Below are 20,370 nucleotides of genomic sequence, written 5' to 3'. Positions count from 1 at the left end.
TTTTACCTGATCTGAAGGTACTGAAATGATAATTAGTAAAAAATTCTGTGGATTGGTATTAATGGAATATCTTTGGAGCTTTTTGGAAAGAGAATGGATTGATATAACTAATAAATCTATTTTAGATTCTCAAACTAAATTTGATGAAGTATCAAATAAAGTTACTAAAGCTTTAAAAAACACTGGAAGTTTCTTAAATGATCTCGCTGGAAATGAACCTATTGCATTACCACATATCTTATGGTTTGGAATATTGGATATTGCACAAAACCTTATTCAAAAGTCTACTCGAACTACTACATATGGTCTTTGTTATTATTTAGCAATTGAATCACTTAATAAAGCTCCAAGTAGTTTCATTCAATTTAAAGCAGTTGAAATATTATTACATTTACATAATATTGATAGTAAAATGTTTTCAATGATTGAGGATGATTTTGTTCAATATATAAAAAAATTAAATGAATATAAATTATCAGATTTTTCAGAAAAATTTCAAAATTTATTATTATTTATTAAAGAAAAATATCTTAAAGACTTGAAAATTTTAAGTAAAAATATTGGAAAAGAAAAGAAAGGAAAAGGAAAATGTTTCAATCAAAATTTATATTTAAAGAGAGAACAGGCATCAAATTCTAAGGTTATAGATATTATAGCAAATGAAATGACTTGTCCGGTTAGTAGTGAACCAGAAGATCAATTATGTATTTTAAAATGTCAACATACATTATCATTAAATAATTTAAAATCATTAAAACAAAAAATATGTCCTGAATGTCGAGAAATAATTGAAGAAAATGATATCAGATATTTACCACAAAATTCTATTTATAAAAATTTATATACTAAATTTTCCGAATCTGGATATATTATACCTCCAATTAAATTAGAAAATTCTGATCAAATAGATGATAGTGATGATTCAGATAATCCAGAAGCTGATCTTATATTAACTAAAAAGAAGAAATTTAATTCAATCATTAAATTAAATTCAAATATATCATTATCATCAATACTTTCAAGAAATTCAAAAAAACAACATCCAACATATAAAAATATTATAAAAGAAATAAATGAAAAACATTATGAAAAAGCTGAATCATTGTGTAAAGAATTTATAAATTTTTTTCCTAAAAGTTATTCTTTAAGATGCATTTTAGGTTATATTTATAGATGTCTTAAAAATTATGAACAAGCACACTTATATTTGAAAGAAGCCATTAATTTAAAACCAAAAGAACCAATTGCTTATTTAATTTGTGGCGAAATATTTTTTTGGCAAAGTAACTATTATGAAGCAATAGAAAATTTATGGAAATCAATAGATTATAAGGCTAAAATAAATAACTCATATATAATAATTGGAAATAGTCGCTTATTTAGAGAAGATTATTATGCATACAAAAATTATAATTATGCATTAAGAAATAATCCAGATAATTATTTATGTCTTAAGAATAGTGCATATTGTTATGAAAAGCATGGTATATATTCAGAAACTTTAAAAGTATTAGATAAACTGTTAAATTTCAACAAGGATGATTCTTTAATTTTATGTTATTATGGAGAAACTTTATGTAATATGAAACAATATAGTAAAGCTATATCATATTTTACAAAAGCAAATATTATTGATCCAGAAAATATTCATAACTTAAATAAGAGAGCTATTGCATATTATGCTCTTCAAGATTACAATAAAGTTTTATTAGACCTTGATAAAGTTATACAATTAGATCCATTGAATAGTTTAGCATATTATCTCAAATGTCTAATTTATTATACAAAAAAAGATATTGATAATGCTATAATGGTATTTAAAAAGTGTAAAAAATTATTAGATTTTAATGATATATTAGCAAAAATTCAACAATTTCATCTGGAATATTTACTGAATAAAAATAATTCTATAGAATTAAATAATATATTGATAAAAATTAATCAAATTTCTAATATTAAAGACATTGAATTACTACTTTTTGTTAGATGCAAAGTATATGTAGAATTAAAAAAAGCAATATTAGACTTGAACTTGTTATCTGACCATAGTACTTCTTACAATTATTTTAGGTTTATTTCATATATTTATTTATTACGAGAATACACAGATTTTTGGTTATATCTAAATGTTAATAATAATGATGATCTTTCCGAACTCGGAATTGTTAATGGATTTAGTAAACACATGTATGAAAGTAAGAGAATGTTTAATTTATTAACTTTTTATAATGTTTAATAATTAATCTATTGATCAATAAATTCAATAAATTATTTAGAATCGCAAGTTTATTTTATATCAGATCTGGTAAATTTTGATAGCGGACTTCATCAATTTCAAGAAAATGACATAAATAGGTAAATGAATGTATTTGTGATGCATTTTAAAATTTTCAAAAATTGGGATAAATTTTTTAACTTAAAATTTCTTAGTTTATCAGGAAAGATAATAAGTTCAAAAAACGAAGAGCTTTGTTTGAATTTTCCCATGCTAATTTTTGGGTGGCGTAAAATTATTTGGAAAATAAATGTTAAAGAAATACTAAATAAAGATTGCTTTATAAATTTTAAAATTAAAAGCACTGTAAGTTTTATTAATTGCTAAAATCTCTTTTTTCACTATTTAAAATGTTACTTTTAATTATTAATATATGGATTTATTATAGAATTCTAAACATTATAAGAATCATGAACTAAACTATTTTAAACGTGTGTTAAAATATGAAGATGTGTTAAAACTTAAGGGATTAGGTTGGATTGAATATCAGCTTCCAATAAATGTATATGAATATTATGTACAACCTTCAATTGAAATAAACGGTTCTATTAATATGGTATGCTTCTATTTTACTTGGAACTTTTTATTTTAAAAGAAAATTGATTTTAGTAACTCATCATTATTTATTTATTTATAGCAAATAGATTATGTTCGATTTGGGAATAATAAAGAAAAAATAACTTACTGTATATTCCTAACATTCCTAACATAGTTGATTTATTTCTAAATTTTCATAATATTTATCCAAATGTTCCAGAAATTTTTAAAGATAAATATTTTTCAAGAAAAGAAATGGAAAACTTGCTTGAGCTGAAAGATATAATTAATCACCTATGACTGTTTTTTTAAATTAATACTGTATCATTTTTTTCATTTGCTTTCATTTGTAATATTTTAAAACTAATAAATTCATTTTATTTATTATAAAAAATTTCTATTTAAAATATTAAATTAATATTTTAAATTCTTTTACAGTACAAGTGTATAAATTAGCTAAAAATCTAGAAAAACTTATTATTAATTAATTCGTTATACGATTAATTTATATTAACATTTTACTTTTATGACGTGAAAATGTGCATTAATGTGATAATCAGTTCATCACGAAAAAAATTATTACAAATTTCATTACAGCACGTTTTAGTAAATATAGTTATTGTAAGGAATTTTATTTATGTTTGCATATTTATCTATATATCCTAGATCCACTCTTAATAAGGTTAAATTTCTAATGCAAACTTGCACATTTATATTTTTATCAACTTTGCTATCTTAAAGTTAAAGTTGACCAAAATTCTATTTCCATATGATATAGTATTTAACGCATTATTAATTTTTTCTCACATAGCTTGATTTATTCTGCAAAATTTACATAAATTTTATGTATTATTACAAATTCAAATAGATCGATTAAGTAAATTTAAATTACTCCTCCTAATTTGAAAAGAATATGAAGACATTTCAATATGAAATAAAATTGTTATTATTGAGTAAAGTATATTTGTTTTTTTACTAGCCATCAGGCTCAAGTCAAGGTATAAGTTACAAATTGGTAACATATTCACTCATCTGTATTTGTTGTAAAGAAAATTATATAAAAAGGTTCAGTTTATGTAAATAAGAATGGATAGATCTCTATAAAAGTATTAAGGTTATTGGAATTTTGGGATATTATACATAATGAATATTTTCATGTAACGAATGGTTATTCTATTGGTAAGAACTTTCGAAAAAAAAAACTAGCAAATTTAATTAACTATTATAATGTCGATCTTTTTAATCTCTAATTAAATTTTTTTTTAAAAAAAAAAAAATTAGTAACGCATTTTATTAATTATTTAAATTTTGAAAAGATTACATAATTTTTATAAAATACATAGAGGTATTTAGTTGATAATAAATTATCAACAACCCTATAACTAAAAAGTGATTATAACTAACCAATAAATTTTAGATTCTAATTGCTAAATATAAACTTATTTGTTCGTATGGTTGCTAAACCAAAAAAAAAAATTTTTACAAATTTTTTTTGATTTTTTACTATTTTCCTATGTTTTCTAATTTTCTACTTTTTCCATAATATGTATACTAACTTTGTTATAATTGATAAAAAAAACATATTTGCTAGAATAAAATCAAATAAAGAATTGTGGAAGCAAAAAAAAATACATTGAAAAATAAAGTCTTTTTAATTCCCGTCTGATTGTGGCTATGTGATTGATTATCAAATTACAGTAAAAATTAAAATTCGGTGAAATGATTTTCGGTGAAATAAACTGAACCCAAATATTCATTTAACACACCATATTTTTTTATTCCACTTTATTATATCAATCATGTGTTATTACTATGCCTAATAAAAATATCGGTCTATGAAAATCTGCATGACCCTATTGGGCTGAACGATAATTTATATTATCAAAATAAGCTATTTATAAGTGTATGTATAATAAAATTCGTATAAAAATCATTTATTCATATTAAATGTAATATTACAATTCTGAAAAACATTTCCATAGAGGATTTTTTAATGGCTCATTTAAATGTTATGATCAGTTCCAAACGATAATAATATTATTGTACGGGCCAATATCACTTATTTATTAGGTCAATGTATGATTAGTTACTAATTTTGCCACTGACATGGCAAAATTAGAACCAATCAATACATTGACCTTTCTAAAATAAGTGATATTGCTCCTCCCTATACTAGGGATTGGAATCGATTCTACCAAAATCGAATTAATCGAAAATTGAATCGTATCTGTAGAATCGATTAATCGAATCTAAAAATCGAATCTCAATAAATCAATTTTTTTTATATTATGGCGCAATAAAAGTAATCATGTCATTTCTATAACTACGTTACGGTAAAAAAAATAATATCGGAATTATCAAAATTGCTGAAAAATGATGATCAAACATATATACTACATAAATATCACCATTACTATGCTTTGCCGCCCATTTACTCCATTAAAATCTTAATTCATTAATTCTGGCCAGAATTAAATGATCGTCATAAAATTTCCATTTTTGAAAATCTATGTAACCAAAATTTCATGATTTTCCGAAATTTCCGGGAGCCAAAATTTCCTTTTTTGGAAATTTGTGTAACTTCACGTGACTCCGACGCAAATGGGATTCGGTTTAGATTCGATTAATCGAAATCGAAAATCGAATCGTCAAATCGAATCTTTAATCGATTCTCAAGATTCGATTTTCGATTGAATCGATTCCAATCCCTACCCTATACAATAACATATAAATACGAATAAATACATCCAACTAATGAAATAGGGTATAATAAAAATTTAGTTAAAAATACAAACAAAACAATATTAAGTCTCTTCATAGTGATTGATTTGTAATTTAAATATACTCGTTCTTGACTTTGGTTGTTTCATTTGAGTTGATTTGTTCTGACTGAAATCTAACATCCAAAATTAATGATAAACAAAATGATATCCTAATGTATTTATATTTATTACTTTGTTCGAATTGAATAACTCAATAACAAGCAAACTTTTTTGCTATTTTCATAGATTTGAATTTCGATTCTTCTTTATTAAATAAATATAATATTTTGGTGCTTCTTACTCATTTATTTCAGATTTACTAATTTCAATACATATATACTTAATGCTTTAGAATTATTGTGAGCACAATTAGCATAGGCTATATTTTCCAGTTCCCTGTAAAAATTTTTATCCGTAATTTCTATAAAAGCTCCGTTAAATTTTTTATAAGGATTCAATATAATATATAAATTATTAAGCAATATAAAAATCTGATACTTGAATATATTGATAGAAATAACTTAGCTAGAATACTAATAATATAGAATAAAATGTCAAATTAATAAATGAAAAATATATAAATTGAAACTAGTATAATAATTTTAACACCATAGAAATTTTTGTAAAAAAAGAATAATATTTAACTTTAATATAATAAAATTTAAATTCTCTAATTTAAAATTAAAATAAAAATTTTATCAAATGATTTAAAACATCAATATCCAATAGAGTTATAGTAAGTAATTTTGATGACCCTCAGGATGTTGATGGGAAGTTATTTCAAGTTAGGTGATTTTGTTGGTATTTTAATGGCTTTGGTTTAGTTCTAGTATATTAAGATAAGAATCATACTAACTTCAGTTTGTTATCACACAGTCTAAACATTCAGTATCAGTATCATCTTTTGAAAGATCTTTTGTAAATGGATTTAGCAATCGAGAAGCGTAATAAGCCTGTGGATGAATAGTTTGATTATTTATGTCAGATAAAAAATCTGGTTCTTTATATTTTTCTACTTCTTTAACTTGCTTTTTAACTTCCTCATCATTATAAAACAATTGGATGAAATCCTTTATTTCAATTGCATTTGGTCTATTGTCTGGATTTGGACTCCAACACCTTTCCATAAGATTAATATAAGATTCTGGTATTTCTAGTTTATTTATTTCAGGTCTTATTCCTTTACATATATTAAATGCTAAAACATTATCATGGGCACAATCAGCAAAAGGTTGTTGTCCAGTTGCAACAAAATACATAATCATGCCAAAACTATATATATCTGCTGCTTGAGTATATGGTTTTCCTCTTAATACTTCAGGAGCCATATAAGGCATAACTCCATAAATTTTTGTTTCAATTGCATTATCAGCTTCTCTACATAATCCCATATCTGAAATATATACATTACTAATTGGATGTTCAGAAAAATACTCCTTATTATGGGTCAAAGAAATTAATATATTTCCTGTGTGAAAATCATGATGAACTATTCCATTTTCATGAATTTTTTTAAGTCCCTTAATAATATCCCTTAATAGAGACAATTTTTCATACCAACGATAATTTCTAATAATATTACTATAAAAATAATTAAGATTTCCACAATTTGCATACTCAAGTACAATAATATAATCCTTTGTATCCGGATTTTGAGATATTCCATGTATTCTAAGAATTCCATCAAGTTTATCAATAGAATATGCTTCAATCTATTAGAAAATAAAAACATTCAGTTATTTGAATAATATTTAATATTATTAAGTTCAAAGAATAAAAATTCGTACCTCTTTCAAAAATCCATCAGTAATATTTTGTAAATTACACGGGCATTTTAAGGCAACTTTTTTGTTAGGTGACCTTTCCCATTCCTTCTTATTTTTAATATATTCCAATGGACCATCCTTCCAAATAGCTAAATATACTGTAGCAAACCCACCTTTGCCTATTTCCTTAATATTACTAAACTGATTATATGGTATCCACTCAACAATTATTTCAGAGCAACTCTTAATTTTTAATTGCATTTCTTGAATAAGACCATCAATTTTTTCATTTTCACTAGACCAGTTTGTGAAATTCTTTTTAAAATCATTTATTTGACATTGTTTACACCATTGGAAAGATATTTTTGTGTATATTTCACCACATTCTTTACAATATCTATTATCAAGTACAATAATATAATCTTTTGTATCTGGATTTTGGGATATTCCATACAGTTTAGGAGTATCATATTTATTTCCTTTAATAGAATATATTTTAACCTGTTAAATGTATAAAAAATTTTATAATAAAACTACTTTAAAAAAATGAATTACAAGGAAATTAGGAGTTCCATACCTTATTTAATAATTTGTTAGTATTATTCTGTGAATTATTTAAACATTTTAAAGTGACTTCCTTGTTAGGTATTCTTTCCAATTTCTTTTTTTTATAATTATATTTTAATAAACCATCCTTCCATATTGCTGTGGCAAAACTACTATTGCATATCTTGCTAATATTAAACTGGTTATATGGTATCCATTCAACTATTTTATCATCATATTTTTCAATTGTTAATTGCATTTTTCGAATAAATTCATCAATTCTTTCATTTCCACTAGACCAGTTTGTGAAATTATTTTTTAAATTATTGATTTGACATGGTTTGCACCATTTATAATATATACTACCGATGTATTGATCACCACATTCTTTGCAATAACTATTGTCAAGTACAACAATATAATCTTTTGTATCTGGATTTTGGGATATTCCGTACATTTTAGGAATATCATATTCATTTTCTTTAATAGAATATACTTTAACCTGTTAATTATATAAAAAAATGTTATAATGAAAATAATTTTAGATAAGAAAATTATAAGTTTCATACCTTATTTGAAGAGTCACTAATAACATTTTGTGATTCATTTAAATATTTTAAAGTAACCTCTTTATTAGATTTTCTTTCATATATCCTTTCTCTATAATCATATTCTAATGGGCCATTTTTCCATATTGCTATAGAAATTTCACCTTTGCCTATTTTTTTAATATTATTGAACTGCCTGTAGGGTATCCATTCAACAATTATATCAAAATGCCTCTCAACTTTTAATTGCATTTCTTGAATGAACCCATCAATTTTTTTATTTCCGCTAGACCAGTTTGTGAAATTGTTTTTAATATCATTTATTTGACATTGTTTGCACCATTGAAAAGATATGTCTGTATATATTTCACCACATTCTTCACAATTATTATTATCAAGTACAATAATATAATCTTCTGTATCCGGATTTTGAGATATTCCATACATAGTATTAGTTTTGTTTATTTCTTTGACCTGTTAAAATATAAAAATATAATCAAGATTATTATTATAATAAAAGTATGATTAGCAAAAATAAATTAAATTATATTACCTCATTTAAAAATTCACTAGTGATATTTTGTGAATAGTTCAAGCATTTTAAAATAACTTTTTTATTAGATTCTCTTTTATATTTACTTTCACTATAATTATATTTTAATGGTCCATCATTCCATATTACCGTAGCAAAATTACCTTTGCCTATTCTTTTAATATTATTGAACTTGTTATATGGTATCCATTCAATAATCCTATCATCATTTCTCTCAATATCTAATTGCATTTCTTGAATGAATTCATCAATTTTTTCATTTCCACTAGTCCAGTTTGCAAGATGTTGTTTTATATTACTTTTTTCGCATGATTTACACCGCATTTTTGTATATATTTCACCACAATTATTACAACAACATCCATCTTGAAATACTATAATATAATTTTCTGTATTTGGATTTTGGGATATTCCATATATTATAGGAAAATGTAATAAATTTCCTTCAACAATATAAACTTTAAGCTATTAAATATATAAAAAAAGGTTATAATAAAACTAAAAATTGAATTGCAAAGATATCAAAAGGATCATACCTCTTTTAAAAAGCTATTAATGATATTTTGTGAATTATTAAAGCATTTCAAAGTAACTTTTTCATCATGACTTCTTTCATATTTCCTTTTTATATTATTATATTTTAATGAACCGTCCTTCCATATTGCTGAATAAATTGTATCTTTTCTTATTTCTTTAACATTATTAAACTTGTTATATGGTATCCATTCAAATACTACATCGTCCTGTGATTCAATTGCCAATTGCATTTCTTGAATAAAGTCATCAATTATTTTATTTCCAATAGTTTGACTTGAAAAATTTTGTTTAATATCATTTATTTGACATAGTTTACACCATTTGAAAGATATATTTGTATATATTTCATTACAGTTGTCACAATAGCAGCCATCTTGAAATACTATAATATAATTTTTTGTGTCTGGATTTTGGGATATACCATATATTTTAGAAATATTAGTATATTTTAATCTTTTAATAATTTGTGTTTCAACCTATTAGTAAATATAAAATATTAATGTTAAAATAGAATAAAAGAACTTTTAAAGATCAAAATTATAAAAAAGTAATAAGTTTTATACCTCATTTAAAAAATCATTAATAATATTTTGTGAATTATTTAAGTATTTTAAAGTAACTTCTTCATTTGGGTTTCTTTTATATTTCCTTTCTTTATGATTATATTCTAATGAACCATCCTTCCATATTGCTGTAGTAAATTGACCTTTGCTTATTTTTTTAATATAATTGAACTGGTTATATGGTATCCATTCAAAAATTATTTTATTGTACTCTTCAACTTTTAGTTGCATTTCTTGAATGAATTTATCAATTTTTTCATTTCCACTTGTCCAATTTGCAAAATTTCGTATAATATTAATTATTTGACATGGTTTACACCATTTATAATATAAATCCGTATATATTTCACCACAGATTTTACATTTAATATCATCATCTTGAATATCATATGACATGGTTATGAATTTTTTTTTAAAAAAAAATCAAGCGTAACGAACAACCATTTAAAAAGGCGCATTACACAAAATATATTGTTGATTGTTGCAAAATATCTAGCGAACCAATCATAATTATAAGTCACGTGGTAGAAATTAATGGATGTAACTCAATAATGTTACTGTAATACCTGTAATACCTAAGCCCTTGATAAGTCACGTTGCCACTTTAGGCTTAACAAAATAATACTTTATAAATAAATACAATAATATGCTTGGTGTAATAATATTAAATATTTATCCTAATATTTAAAATAATTTCACAAATTTCGTAACCTGATTTCACAATGTCGCAAACTGGTCCATTCTATATGAAACTTATTAATAGTATCTTAGAGAAACTTGCTGCGTCTATCACTATGTTTTGCTGCAAAATTCTGAAATTTTCTTAACTCATATAACTTTGTATTCATCAAATCTACAAGTATTAGTACTTGCTACTTTTCATGGTTTTGAAATTTTCAATTGACCTTCAAAACCATTCCCTTATTTGTAAATTATCCTAAATATAGATTTTCGTCATGATCTTCAAATTTATCACTTGATTTCTTAATCATCTGGTAATCATCTGACTTATCCTCTAAAATGGTCCACTAGTTTAACGTCATCTCGGACGCTACATTTATAACGCATACAATTTTAAAATACTAAAAATTTATACGCTAATTCTAAATATAATACTACGCCTCATAATTAATAATTTTACTAGGTATATTACGGCATTACATTACTCAGTATACGATGCAGATCAAAATATCTACTTTTTGATCGACATGACGACATTAAATATTTAAATGTTCAAGTCACATTTCTTGATATATATTGAAAAAAATACAAATAAAGTTATTAAACCTAATATTTAGATCTCTCTTATGTATTATGTATAATATAATGTATACATAATAAATATGAAAGAATAGGTTGTGATAATATTAAGGAAAATTCAAAAGGATACTTTACAAATTGATAATTGAAAATTTTATTGCAAATTTAACTGATACCTTAAGAAGTAAAAAAATCAAGTGAATTTGCCAGAAGTTAATATATTTTTCATGAAAGTTGGCACTTAAAATTATCGAATGTAAACAAAATTTACCATTAAAGTGATCCTTCGGTTCTTACTTTATATCAAGAAGAAAAAAATTTTTGATGAAACTTATTATTTACAATTAAAATAAAGATTTAATTGCATGAGGCTGTTTTGCGTGATTTTCATTTCTTAATTGAGAAATCTGATTTTAGTAAATTAGTACCGGGAAAAAAGTACTGGCTGTCACGTGATATCGATCTGACCGGGTGTACGCACTAGTCGCACTACGCACTTATTGTTAAAATAAACAGACGACAGAGTTGAATAAACTGAATAAAATGATTTGCGAGAATTCATCAAAATAACAAATTAACAGTGACTTTCAAATTGTTCGTCTTTGTTTTTACAGGTCAGTATATAATGATAAATAAACGAATTATACGTATATTTGTTTCTTAAAGTTATTTGATGAATACAACTGAAATGACATAAAATATTAAATAGCGTATTTTGAAGTAATATTTAGTCAAAAAGAAAAAGAAATTTGAATTATTTAATCATTGTTCTTCAATTAGTCATAAAATTTCCAAAGAATAATCAAAAATAGAAGGGAAAATGTGAGAGGATTAGAGTGAAAAGTTTGATACGATAAGAGGAAAGAGCGATAAATGAAAATAAATGACTATGAAATTTTTTTTTTGAATAAAAGTTTCAGGATACTAGCCTAAATACGTGTAAATTTAAAGTATATACGTATATTTTCAAAAATTCAAGATACGAGGTTCATCATCTGGAGCATTTGATTTTGTTTTACTTCTTGAATAACTCCAACTTTTTATGCATGATCAATATTAACCAGTTAAATCAATATAGTTGAATGAAAAAAAAAACTTTTCTAGAAATAATTCAATTGATTTATAATTATACTATGAAATGTTCAACCATATGTGATGTTGCCGATCACTCGAGAAATATCTTTTTCAAATAGGGCTTAACTATAAATTTGTTTTGGTAATGACAAAAAGCTTATATATGTTAAATAACGGAATAAAAAAAAAATAGTTTCATATATTTTTACGATATAGTACACTTTCTTAAAAGGAATGAGACAGTACATATTTACATATGTGTCAACGACTGTCGGACTGTGTCAGAAGATAATATTGAAATTATTGAAACTAAATCACGAATTATATTATATTATTGTAACATGTTTCAATTGTTTCATCAACCCTGTAAAAAAAAGTCGATCCGTTTTTTATATTCTGTCTTTTTCTGTAAAAGGCTTATATTTCCGGAATTAATAGCCTTATATCACGGAATTTATCAAATTATTTACATTTTCCGTGAATGGATAGTGAGTGGATTCGTGAAAGGCTCATTTTTACGGAGTTTTTACAGAAATAACGGATAAAATTTTTTATAGGGCAATGCACGATCATCATTGATTAAAATTATATATAAAACTAACTTATTTTTAAGTGTAAACATATCGAAGAATACAAAATTATTTATTTACATCCAAACAAGTATCATCTGGTATTTTCGACGTTGAATAAAATATTTTAAGAAAAAAGAATAAAAGATCCTCCGGAGTCATCTCCGAAAAAACAATAAATTAGTGATTATCAAATTTTTAGATTAATCAGCTGACGATCCAAATATAGTAAAAATGTCATTATATTTTTGTCATATGTTACATATGGTGATTATGATATTTGTGTCAAATTTTCTCAACCTAATAAAATAAAATGTTCATTTACGGGTAATTTATGATTACGTTTGCCATTTCTTATTTTTTTATATCAAGAAAGTTCCCACAAAAGTATGCCTGAAAATATAGAAAATATTTTATGTGTATATGAAGAAATAATAGTTAACAAAAAATATGGACTATGCACTGATTGTAAACAACTGAATACCCATTGGTATTGGTGTTGAAATTGCAATTCCAACCGATTTCAGCAGGATTTCGATAAGTGGACTAGTGATAATAAATTTATAGACAAGTTTATACAAGATTCTCAGTTAAAAGCAAGAAATTGTTTTGAAGTTTTAGAATGGTATCCTTATAATCGTTTTAGAAACATAAAATACCTCGCCCAAGGTGGATTCAGTATTGTTTATAAAGCAATTTTGTTAACTGGATACGTTAAAAGATGGGATAGTAAGGCTCAACAATGGGAGAGAGAATTTGATAGTATATATGGACGAGTTATTAATGATAAAGATTATAAAGATGCAAGTAAAGAAAATATTAAGTCTCCTCTTAATAAATATGAAAGATTTGGGAGGCATGTCGTATTAAAACTTTTAAATAATTCCTCAAATAATAGTGAAAATTTTTTAAATGAGGTAAATTATTTACTTAGACTACTAATGTAAAAATTATTTATCTGTAAACATAAACTTAATGCGTGTTTGTTTATTTTTAGTGGAAAAACTATTTAAGCTATTTACATTCTGCTAAAGATAACTATTCTTATTCAATGCAGTTATATGGAATTACTCAAGACCCAGAAACGTTAAATTATATGATTGTGATGGAATATATGAAACTTGGCGATTTAAGATCCAATCTAACGATAAAGAAATACAATCCATTTGATAAGTATGAAAATTTATACTTTGTAGCAGAATCACTTTCAGCATTACATAGATGTAATTTAGTTCATGGAGATCTTCATAGTGGGAATATACTTTTATTTAATAATAATTTTGCTTGTATAAGTGATTTTGGATTAAGCCAACCAGCAGATAGACATACTAAGTCTAAAGAAATTTATGGAGTAATTCCTTACATTGCTCCTGAGGTATTACGTGGAAATCAATACATTAAAGCTTCCGATATATATTCCTTTGGTATTATAATGTGGGAAATGATGTATAGTATTCCTGCTTTTAATAATGTACCTCATGACTTCAGACTATCCCTAGATATATGTCAAGGATTAAGACCAAAGATTATTGACTGCACAGAAGTTGAATATATGGAATTAATGAAAAGATGTTGGGATTCTGATCCAAACAAAAGGCCAATCGCTAAAGAACTAGTTAGATATTGTGATAAATGGAGAAATGAATTGTCCTTTTATAACTATGATAGAGTACTTGCATCAGGTAAAGAAATAATAGTAAATCTATTTTGATTTTAATTAATAATTTTTAAATAAAAATAAAAATTTATTTTACAGATAATGAACCTGTTATTCAAAATCATCCATTATCTTGTTATATAAGTAGGAAAATTGATTTTTCTTCAATTTTAAACGAAATTTTAAATCAAGAAGAATTGAGTTCAAAAATTATAATTAATAATAATAACAAGGATGATGATAAAATAGTGCTAAGTGAAAGTTTAGGTAAATAATATTTCTTTATTTTTTTTTTCTTATTCTTGATACTAAATTAAATTTTAAAATATATTTCAGAAAATTGTTTAATTTCTAGTACCTATAGTTCATTAAAAGCTAAAAAGCTTAAGAACTAGTAGAATTTTAAACGAAGAAAAGGATTTTGTTATACGATAAAATCTAAGTGTCAACTATATTAACAATTTTTTTTCCAATTTGAGATATTTATACATAATTTTAATTATTGTTAAGATTATTATTATCATTATTATCTTTTTTTATGTATATTTACAGAATTTGATGTTTTATTGTTAGATGTTTTTAATTATATATTAAATAAAGATTATCATTATCGCTGTGGTTGAAACTGCGCCTTTGTCGATCAATTATAATAAAAAATACTACATATGAATTTATTAATCGGACAAATCAGTCGCATAATGCCAAGCTACTTCCATATTACTTTTGTAAATTTTTTTTTATTTTCATCGTATTTTATTATGAAACTACTGGCGATTCAACTTCAAGTATAATAGCGATGAAACTGCGACTTCACACAAATGTAATTATTTACCGAAGTATTTGACTGAAAATAAGATTCTTGCCAGCCTTTTTTAGATTGCAATGTTTAACGTTATTTTGAAAGGTAAACTAAGTTTTATTATTTATATTGGGCATATAATATTAACAAATAATGATTATTGATTCTTATTTATTGTACGGATCCCGATCTATATACACTAATTGGAAGTTCAATTATTATAATCATACTTAAAATACTTGTCTATCTGGATTTTTAAAACTATTTCTAATATAAACATGAAGATGAATATTTGCTTCTTGATATATTTTTTTCGTTAAATGTATATTACCTTGTCAAATAAATTTTGTGTAACATATATTTATAAAGTATTGTAGAGAGAAAATACAAATGGACGAATTTTTTTTTTTACAAATACCTTTAATAGGATGGTAATACGTCAATAAAATATATAGAATGCAAAGAACAAAGCATTTTATTAATGTTTAATTATATAAAAAATATATTTTCAAAATGGCAACTTTTTTCGTTACATTATTGAAAGAAATTATTATTAGCATTTTATTACAGATGAAGACAATATAAAATAATCTTAAAAAAAATAATGTTTTTTTTTTCTTAAATCCAATAATCTTTATTCTCATACGAATTAGATACAAAATGAATAATACTATATAATAATAATTCTTAATAGATATAGTAAATAAAATTAAGATACATTATACATATCCCTAATACATCTCATCTAGTATAAATTCATAAGCTTTAATATTTAAATTATTATATTCTTTAATGTTATATGATTCAAATTCCTTCAATTCATCTGTTATGGCAAACAACTCTTTTTTTTATACCGAATTATACTAATAACTACTCGGATTTGTATAAATCCATCAATAGCTAAATATTCACCCTTTTTTCTTTCATAATATATTCCTTTATATATGGTAAAATATTAAATAAATTATTAATTTTGAATAATAATTTCTTAATAAACATATGTTTTTTTAACATATGTTTTAAATTTTTTAAAAATACTTCTCAAATATTTTTTCTAATCTCCGAGTCCTAAATATAAATTCAAATATTCTAATTTACAAGGAAGAACATGTGCTAATCTTAAAATAATTCTATCCTAGACTCATCTTTTTCATTATACGAAATAAAAGCAGATATAGAAAGATAAATTAAGGTTTTGAAGTCATTATAATCACGTGATCAACAATTCGTCTTGAGTTAAAAATTTTCGTGGTTCGTACCTTAATTTCGAGTTACAAAGTGAAATTGTTCAAAATTAAAAATAAACACCTCACTATAAGGCCTCCAAGAGAGAGATAAATATCGGTATAACTTTGATATAACGATATTTTCTAAAAATTTCATGTATGTCACGACATATCGTTATATAAAGGTTTGACTGTATACATATATGTCCTCACATATAGTGGGAAATAAAATTTTATCGGTATATCAAGTTTTTAAATAGTATATCGGTATATCGAATAACGGTATATCGAGGTTAGACTGTACACCAAATTTGTCATCATCTTGATGGTTCTAAAGAAAAAATGAAAGAAATCGATTGTGAAGAAGTGGTATTGTTGTTGTAGTGTTGAGTGGAGGAGCGGTATAGTTTGCTCGTGGGTACCGGATTTGCTTTCAAGACAGAAATATACCTAAAATTAGAATAAAATGAATTAGTTTAAAATAAAAAAAAACCAAACTTATCGCTCGCTGTTACGAACGCCAAAATTCCAATTTATTTGATAAGGTTTTTTTTAAATGATAAACTAGTAATCTAACTGCCGAATAATGATATTCAAAGTGTTAATCATGTTCTATTCGAGCGAGTTAATCTTTCTCCCAATAGGTAAAACGTCTCTCTAAATGAGTAAATAATTAGATAGGTAATTACTACTCTAAATAAAAAAATGATTCAAGATTTTATCGACAATATAAAGAAATATAAAAAAAAGAGGATTTAACGAAATAATGCTTCCAAAAATCCTTAGATCTCGATCCTAACTAAGATAATGTAGTATTTTGAAGACGAGTGGCTTGATAATATTTGAACATAAAATCGAACAACTTCTTTTTTTCTCTTTCTTTTTTTGGTTTAATTTATTATTAAATGAAAAAATTTTCATTCATCATTTAGGTTTGTCTTGGTAATCAGATCGATGCTGCGAAACCATGGTTTGCACCTTTTTTCCGTTTCTTTTTTTCTTCATTTATAAATTTCTAAAAAAAGATCAAAAGAATTGAATAACTGCATATTCACCTTTATAAATAATTGTGCCGAAGCTATTCGACCATTGACAATCTCTGAAGAAATTCAGATAGCAAATAGATTATGTTCGATTTGGGTATAATGAAGAAGATATAACTTATGTTTCTAATATAAGTGATTTATTACCAAATTTTTATAAAATTTGTCAAAATGTTCCAGAAACTTTTAAAGATAAATATTTTTCAAGAAAAGAAATGGAAAACTTGCTTGAGCTGAAAGATATAATTAACCACCTTTGACTGTTTTTTTAGAAAAAATTAATATTGTTTCATTTTTTCATTTGTAAAATTTTAAAATTAATAAATTCATTTTATTTATTATAGAAAAAAACTTCAATTTAAAAACAATTAAACTATTATTTAAAATCTTTAGACAATTACTAATTACTAGTACATGACTGTTCTAAGTTCTTTTGTGGTACAAGTGTATAAATTAGCTAAAAAAGCTAGAAAAGCTTATTAACTAATTCGTTATACAATTAATTTATATTATCATTTTACTTTTATGATGTGAAATCGTGCATTAATGTGATAATCAGTTCATCACGAAAAAATTTGTATCATACAATTAGAGTTGTGATCCGTCAAACCGTGAATAAACACATTTCAGCCATTTTATGAATATTAAATCAATAAAAAGAATTTTTTTTTTAGATATCTTAACTATCAATACATAATATAATAAAAAATTGACTAATGATTTATATGTTCTAATTTGTATCTTAAGTCTAGGTTATGTTATTATTTAGGCAAAATATTAGTTTTTTTTATTTTTTGGTTCACTTTTTCCCTTTGGGGATTAAAAGTCTTCTCTTGTAATTTTATATTTTTAGGATTCCCAGTGCGTTTCCTATTCATGCGTCTAAGACATATAGGGTAGTCTCTATTTTCTTCTGAAGGGTGGGTCCACTAGGTCCTGTATGGGATGTACATCAGTTGTTGATTTTTGTCTTGCTTTTGCAATGTATTTTGTTAGCTCAGTAATTCTAACATAGAACTTAAAAAATTCAAAATATATTATATATACATTACATATGTGTATATAACCGAACATTGAAAATTTTAACAAAACAATAATAAGGAGGGAGGAGAAAATTAATAATAAATGATAAATAAGGATAATAATAACAATAAGGAAGAATTGGATTGTTCAAAGTATTAACAAACAAACAATAAGAAGGAAAAATACTGAATCAAAAAGACTCACAATATTAAGTAGCAAGTATTAATAAATAACAATAAGAAAAATATTAAACCAAAATAAAAAGTCTTGTGATATTTAGTAATTACTGTAAATTGTAAATATAAATTATTCAGAATGAAACACAAAATAATTATTCAGATTCAAAACAATTATTCAGATTCTTATTATTAGTTTACTCAAAATTTTAAATTTAGTTTCGATCACCTAGTTCAATTATTTTATAAGATTTAATTCATGAATTTCTAGATGAACTTATTAGTAATATTTTTCAGGAAATTTAGTTTATATCTATTACTTAATAATAGAAATGCAAAGTTTATATCACTTTTTATTTTAATTTTTATATATTTATTCATGATTTAAATTTAATAAATCACAGATAATATTTTTTTCCTAAATTAAATAATCATTTTTGCATCAACATGAATAATATATCATTTAAACTACTTTGACCTAAAAAAAAAAATCTTACTTGACATATTGTGAAATATTTTATTTCTTCTAGAAATTTAAATAGCTAATAATGAAATAAGTGAGATTTGTCTTATAACTTACAGTACATATACTGATTGATTATTGTGATTATCAGTTGTTGAGTATAGGAATTCATGTAAAATTTATAGTTCTTAAAAAATTTTATGCAGGCCAAAAAAATTCTATTACAGACCATTATCAAGAAATTGTAATAAATTTCACTTTTAAAAAAGAATTTTAGAAAAAAATTTTGATTTTTTTACAATTTTATCAAGATATATTGCTTTGTCTTATAGACCAATACATTTGCATCTTAGGATGGAAATGACTCACTCAGTGCTGAATCAATACTATTAAAAAAACTGAGTCAAGCTGATTTGGACTCTAAAAACCTCTATAATCAGTTTTTGTTAATTCAGTTCAGATCTGAGTCAGTACATACCAAATTTATTAAAACTAATTTGGAACTGCAGGTACAGTATGATTAGTAAATTGATTATGTAACAATTTAAATAATACTTTTTTTAATGTTATTTTCAGCAATAATCATTAAATTTCTTAGAATATGCAATTAGAAGCAATTTTTTAGCAATAATTGTACTAAGTATAAATCTGAACATAATTAGATTCCCACATTTCAAAAATATTTCTGTAAAATATAATTTAATTATTTAAGCTTTTTGTGTCTTCAGAAAATTGAAAAAGTCAATTTTCCAATCCAGTGAAACATGTTTCCAATCCAGCAAAGTGAGTTTCCAATTCAGCAAAACAAGTAGTGAAATAAGATAATCATTAAATCTCTTGGAATATCCGAATATGTGATTTAAAAGCAATTTTTTAGCAATAATTGTACTAAGTGTAAATCCTGAATATAATTAGATTTCCACATTTCAAAAATATTTCTGTAAAATATAATTTAATTATTTAAGCTTTTGTGTCTTCAGAAAATTGAAAAAG

At 24.1% G+C, this 20,370-nt stretch overlaps 3 protein-coding genes across 3 annotated transcripts; 2 read left to right on the top strand and 1 right to left on the bottom strand.

The window, feature by feature from the left end:
* Positions 1-61: 61 nt before the first annotated feature.
* On the top strand, positions 62-2,987 carry OCT59_005886 (uncharacterized protein; the record flags this gene model as incomplete). Its single annotated transcript, XM_066140912.1, has 5 exons — positions 62-2,195; positions 2,277-2,355; positions 2,431-2,581; positions 2,664-2,831; positions 2,913-2,987. The coding sequence occupies 5 exons, from the start codon at positions 62-64 to the stop codon at positions 2,985-2,987; spliced, it is 2,607 nt and encodes an 868-aa protein (XP_065997754.1).
* A 3,444-nt stretch (positions 2,988-6,431) lies between these two features.
* OCT59_005885 (uncharacterized protein) lies at positions 6,432-10,483 on the bottom strand (the record flags this gene model as incomplete). Its single annotated transcript, XM_025308801.2, has 7 exons — positions 6,432-7,286; positions 7,362-7,541; positions 7,918-8,388; positions 8,456-8,908; positions 8,988-9,452; positions 9,524-10,000; positions 10,088-10,483. The coding sequence occupies 7 exons, from the start codon at positions 10,481-10,483 to the stop codon at positions 6,432-6,434; spliced, it is 3,297 nt and encodes a 1,098-aa protein (XP_025183930.2).
* Positions 10,484-13,303: 2,820 nt separating this feature from the next.
* Positions 13,304-14,922, top strand: OCT59_005884 (uncharacterized protein; the record flags this gene model as incomplete). The annotated part of the gene is made up of 3 exons (XM_066140911.1): positions 13,304-13,317; positions 14,587-14,672; positions 14,747-14,922. The coding sequence occupies 3 exons, from the start codon at positions 13,304-13,306 to the stop codon at positions 14,920-14,922; spliced, it is 276 nt and encodes a 91-aa protein (XP_065997753.1).
* Between the last annotated feature and the right edge of the window lie 5,448 nt (positions 14,923-20,370).

Source organism: Rhizophagus irregularis, chromosome 14 (genome assembly GCF_026210795.1).
Source record: "Rhizophagus irregularis chromosome 14, complete sequence".
In the NCBI taxonomy this organism is placed as follows: Eukaryota; Fungi; Glomeromycota; class Glomeromycetes; order Glomerales; family Glomeraceae; genus Rhizophagus; species Rhizophagus irregularis.
Note: the sequence above shows the minus strand (reverse complement) of the source record. Positions and strands in the feature narration are given on the sequence as shown.